We start from the raw sequence: 6,018 nt of genomic DNA, 5'->3' as shown, positions 1-6,018 counted from the left end.
AGTAAATGAGGTTCCATGACATGCACTAGCTGTTCTCGCTAAAAAAATTACAAAACTAAAAGAGGTTCCAACTATTTAGGGGACGTAGTACAAAATTAAAAAATACCGCACTAACATACACGCCTAGGATCACTATGAAGATGCATAGAGATAGATCAATCTTTAGTACACAGAAACACAACGTAGAAGTAGATGTTGGTGACGGTGTGTAGATTCCCGCAGCTAAGTGAAACCTCCCAGTCGCAACAATTTGTCCCAATCTGCGATTGAACTTACGATGATGGATACACATAAAGATATTTATCGAGCGAACATTTTGTTTGCACACACAATTCTCTTTGCTTCGCGATACTTAATAAAATCCGAGGCGGGACTTTTGTCAGTATCCTTGTGAAGCAACTACTTGACCACAATATCAAGTTATCCTCGTAACCGGTTTTGTTCTCTTCTTTCGTTTCTGTATTCCTATATCCACGTGATCATATCACAGTGTATATGGCCATACGATGATGGATACCGCAATACCGAGTGGACTTGGAGAATATATCTCCATCATTGAAGGAGCAAATCCCAATCTTGAACTATCGAGTCTTTTGACATACTTTTCTAATGTACCCAAAATTTACCGTTATGATCACCCATTTACCGGAAATGTTTGACAACCTCAAAGCAACCATACAGTATGAAGGTACACGACATTCTCATGATGGATGTGAGTATACACTAACACATGAGATGCTAATACGGATATCAAAGTTACGACTGGATCTCGTAGTATATCATTAGTTGGGTCTGTCCAACACCATTGTGCTATTAACAATATGTTGTCATTGTTGTCAGCATCCTTGTTACTTTAACAATGCCCTATGAGAAGGAGAAGGAAGAATATGAGGAAAATGAGAAGGAGAAGGAGGAATATGAGGAAAATGAGAAGGAGAAGGAGGAATATGAGGAAGAATGAGGCAGAGATAAATTCTATTACTCGGCTTGTGCGGATGACCAATGTCCAAAAGATATTGCCGCAACTGTTCATTCTCTCCCTAAAAGGAAAACTAGTTACTAAACAGGATCTAATGACAATGTGTGGATTTCACAAACCAACACTCACACAACACTTCTTGTTGTGCACATCCAGGAATTCTTGCAGCCTTGGACTTACACTTCTCATGTGCACCTAGACCTCGGGACTTGAAAAACAGTTAGTGGAAGTTCTCGTTGATTGGCCAATGCCTGACGGCGCCAGCTTTTTAGACGTTCTTCTAAGGGGTGGGGAGGAGCCGAAACAACCATAGTTACGATTATCATCATTTGGAGCAGTGCCAAAGTCTGTCCGAAATACGGGGTTTGCTTATTAGGTATTAATGTGCCTGAGTCAACGACACATGCTCTTTCAGTGTAGTTAGGCCACTTGAACCTAGTACGTGTTGAAGGAACGACTCAGGATACAATATGTTTATCCTATTGCATGGAAAGGGGTCGTATGTGTGAAAGATTGTTGTTTGCTAGTGGCCCATGATCGACCAAGCTGGAAAATAGCAACAACATCATTGTTCATGCTAGTCTCAGGGGAAATACAGTACAGAACGAGCGTAGGGTATTTCCAAACATCCATAATCTTCGTGTGCATTAATGTTTAGGCACCTAATTGGGTGATTGCGGGACTAAACAATAAAGTCTTTCGTTAACTCGAGAGTATATTTTGTTTCTATTGATCGTTGGACCAATAGTTCTGTAAGTTAAACTCTACCTTATGTGTCAAAATGAGGCAAAGATTTGTATATATTAAATTTCCCCATAACTAGGATTGAAGGGGGGTGAGGGAAATAAAAATACACAACGAGAAAGAACAAAGTGAGTGGGGGAGAAAGGGATAGGGGTGGCATTGCTAGACTTAGCACGACGATGTGAATTTGAACTTTGAAATTTATTGAAGGAGATTAGAGAGACATTAGGAAGAGGGGTTTGGGGAGTGAGGTGACAAAAGGAAGGTGATTGGGGATTTGAAGTTGCAGGGGAAGGTGAGTGGGAGAGGTGACAAGAGTCTAAGGATCTAGATTGCTTCTCGTCTTCCTTGGTTGCTATCTTTTCTTTTTTTTTGAAAATGAGGCAAAAACTTTGCCTCATCGTATTAATTAAGAAGGGTTTTACAACTATTTACACATAGGTCTACTCTCGTGGCATGATCAAACTCAATTGCCTCACTCCCGCCAGTCTCCACATATTGGCTTCCTTTTTTATCTTCCGAGTGATGATACTCGACAACGTAGAAGTGCTTTTAAAGACTCTCGCATTCCGCTCATACTAAATTTCTCAATATACAAGCATCACAAAGGATGCAATCCCTTTCCTAATGGAACTGATGACTTTGATCACAAAACTCCGCCACTCCATGATCAAATTGAAATGCCACCAAGCTTCGGTGTGAACATTGACGAGGACAAACCAAGCTTTAGTCTCATGCCAGATGCGTCAAGAAAATCCACCGTTGAAAAGAAGATGTGCAGCGGACTCTTGCTCCCTTTTGCATTGCTGGCACAAGCGCCACCCATGTCTCTCGAGCCAGCCAGCTGATCGTCCATACACAGTCCTAGTGAATATGCTAGGCAAAGAATCTATGCTTCGACGGCATTCAAAAGTTCCAAACAATCGGATTTAAAATTGAAATAGTCATGGTGTCCAGCTATGCCAAGTAAGCTGACTTCGTCGAGTAGTCACCAGAGTCAGTCTTGTTCCACAGGATGGCATCCAAAGTGTCGTCATTAACATTAACATCTTGTAGACTCAACCAAAGATTGTATAAATCAGCAGCGTGGTGGACCAAGAGCCCGAACTTAAATTGATGTTCCTAGTCCATTTTCCAGTAGAAAGAGCACTAGGTTCTTCTTGCACTTGGAGATGGCGAAAATAAACAACACGATATCCTTCGGCTTTCTTCCCCCAAGCCAAGGCCAAAGCAAAACTTTTGTAGTTCAACCATTGTCCGGAGCTATGGTAGTTAACTCGTAGAAGAGGTCCATGTTAACATCATCACTTTGGTGGCCCAAAACCACCCATGCCGGCCCATAAGAAGGCCCACCTGACATGGAAGTGAAGGGGCGAGGATGAACTGAAAACTTTAGAAGAAGGAAGAATATGCATATGAAATTGATGCAAATTGTACATTTGTACAATAGTATATATGAGTATATATATATATATACACTGATCTCCACCTCAGCTTGGGGGTCGAGCACCGACTGAATCAAGTAACTAGACTAACCCACGCACAAAACTTTACTAATTAACCGTTTGCAAAAGTCAGCAGGGGGGCTCAGTCATCGGCCTCCAAAATGGAGCTTAACCTTTGCACGCTTGCCGGACGACTCGTGCCGCTTCCGTAGGAACCACCGGCTCGCTTCCTCGTCTTCCCCACCGTCTCACCACCGCCGTGCACCGTCTTGAGCGCATCGCCTTTTCCATACGCGTGGTGACTCCATCCACCGTCCTCTGTTCCGGCGCTCTCCTCAGCGACGACGAGCGGCGCCACTCGAGCCGCCTTCCGCCCTTTGCCGTCGGCGACGGCGAGCGCGGAGCTGGCCTTGACGGCGAGGGCGGCCATCTCCTGCCCGGAGAGCGGCCGGCGGAGCATGGACATAGGCAGCGCGAAGTAGAGCCACCCGGGCTGCAGCGCCTCCTCGGCCGCCAGCGCGCGGGCGGGCGCGTCGAAGCGGAGCTCGTCTGCGCTGCACATGAAGCTCGGCGCGCGGGCGGCGTCCCCCAGTGCCTCGCCCGCCGTGACGGGCGCCGCGAACTGCGCCAAGGAGCCGTCCTGGCCGACCACCTTCGCCGTGGCCACCGCCCGCCCGGACCCCTCCAGCGGCGACGCCGTCGAGCGCGAGACGCACGAACCCATCTCTCTTCTCTTCCCCTGCGACGCTGCGACGACGGGCGGCGTCTACGTGTACGTTCACCTTGTCGACGTGGTACCTAGTCTGACTGTCTGTCTGAGAAGGCGGACTGGATTGATGATCTATCCGGTGGTCTGGACTCTGGATACAGGCGGAACGATGGAGCTGCTATATATACGGGGCCAGCAGCAGAGTGCACGTTGGTGCGGTGACGCATGCCAATTCGTCATCGATCAATGCGCTCGTGCTGTCAGCGTCAACGGAGACAGGGAGAGGGAGAGCACTTGCTGCTGCTGCACTTTGTCCGCTTCAGACCGGTCAAAGCACGCAATCAGTGAGGAGGCGAGAGGAATATTGGGCTTTGGAGCTCGAGGGAGCACTATTTTGGGGCCATGGAGGTCGTTAATGTGTGGCGACCGCGACCTTTTTTTTTCTTTAGTTGGAAAGCGACTTGGAATGCATGCATACATCGTCATGGCTCGCGGCAGCTGATCGCGACGTTCGGGGGGCTAAATAATTTCCTCATGCACGTAGGTGCACGAGGCTCAGGCGGGGTACTAGTTTAGTTGCCTCTCTTAACACATGCATGTATGGGAACTTTCTAGTTTAAGCCAACGAGCATCTTTCCTTCTTTCTTTCTTTTTTTTGCGAATATAAGCCAACGAGCATCTCCCGCGAGAATGGACAAAACAATATACTGTGATAAATAATTAATTAAGCTTGCGATGCTGCCCCTCTAGCTCCTCAAAGGGACAAGAGTTATATAATTAATCAAGCTTGCGATGCCTAGCCGCCGGATCGTGCGCATATTTTTGTAGCTGCCAATGTAACCATGCAAAGTTACGTTTGCTGTGATTGTGTGCATCATGATGATGCAGAGGCTGGGGTCTTTCTCCTTTTCGAAAAAAACTTAGGTTTGCTAATTCTTAGTCAATTGAGAATTAGTTAACTCTCAGTCGACACCAAGTGCTGTTAATTTGATGTTGAGATCCATGTAAAAAATAATTACTGTGAATTTTAAAAGCAAACACTACATTCTGCTTTTGCACTAGATTAACACGTTTCAGAACACGGTGACCTTTTTTTTAGATGTGTATGCACATAATCGTGAAATCAACTGAGAAAGGTACTCCCTCTGTAAACTAATATAAGAGCGTTTAGATCACTATTTTAGTGACCTACACGCTCTTATATTAGTTTACGAAGGGAGTAGTTAATTCTCAATATTGATTGAGAGCAACCCACTCCATAAAATGTATATACTCCCAACATTCTTTTGAATAAGGCATGCAACGAGTCAAATTAAACCAATTGTAGTTTATGTGTGATCCCTGAATTTGTATTCCAAATAAGCTTTCAATGGTATAATTTTTTAGGCACACGACTTACGTTTATTAATTAAATTAATGATCAGAGTTAAATCGTGATATTTGAAATGGGCGAACACCTTATTCTAAGCCTAATTGCCACGTTCTTAAAAGGCTTTGCTAATTCTCAAGTGTCATGTATCAAAGCTCCCCTCTGCCTATGAAGGATTGGAAGTATGAATCGACGTCTTAGGTGGATCTGTTGGTCATGGAATGCAGCATCACGTGCAGTATGTGAATGCAGACCTATCTGAGCACATATGGTGCGGACGTTGAAACCGGCCAGGTGCATGCAGCCGCGGACAACGACCGGTCGCTTTGTGCTTTCTAATGCAGGACCGACAGTCCGACACAGATGCACTTGGTCGGGTTCCCGTGTAGCCTACCGCATACGACGGTCGACCTAGCTACCAACTCGGCAACTCCCGTCCTGCCCCATGGGCGCGGTCGCCGTGCCGCTCGTGGTTTATTACTCAGCTCGCGACCAGGCCGGGGAGAGGACGGACGTACGCGTCCCACCCCGGGGCAAGGCGTACGTCCTCACTTGAACTAACAACCCTCACCAGTCCACCAGACGGTCAGCCGTCAGCGTACTCGTATATCGTACGGTGTTGGACTTAGTATGCACCGATGATAGGGTGGCTCGTTGGGCATTTTGCCATTCAATACGTTTTTGTATCGGTTCACTCGACAGGTTGGACATTATTTTTTTCCGTAAAACAGAAGCAAACCCTCCACATGGTGAAGCAGGAGCTCGAGGCGGA

The 6,018-nt window shown here is 46.3% G+C and overlaps 1 protein-coding gene across 1 annotated transcript; it reads right to left on the bottom strand.

Annotated features, from left to right (window-relative positions):
* Positions 1–3,215: 3,215 nt before the first annotated feature.
* On the bottom strand, positions 3,216–4,012 carry LOC123125026 (uncharacterized). Its single transcript, XM_044545568.1, has one exon. The coding sequence runs from the start codon at positions 3,890–3,892 to the stop codon at positions 3,311–3,313; it is 582 nt and encodes a 193-aa protein (XP_044401503.1). The 5' UTR covers positions 3,893–4,012; the 3' UTR covers positions 3,216–3,310.
* Positions 4,013–6,018: the final 2,006 nt, after the last annotated feature.

The sequence above is a fragment of the Triticum aestivum genome, chromosome 5D (assembly GCF_018294505.1).
Source record: "Triticum aestivum cultivar Chinese Spring chromosome 5D, IWGSC CS RefSeq v2.1, whole genome shotgun sequence".
NCBI lineage: Eukaryota > Viridiplantae > Streptophyta > Magnoliopsida > Poales > Poaceae > Triticum > Triticum aestivum.
This window is presented reverse-complemented; position numbering and strand designations above follow the sequence as displayed.

Excerpts from the sequence above, each read along its gene's own strand:
- LOC123125026 (XM_044545568.1), bottom strand. The coding sequence starts at position 3,892 with ATGGGTTCGTGCGTCTCGCGCTCGACGGCGTCGCCGCTGGAGGGGTCC.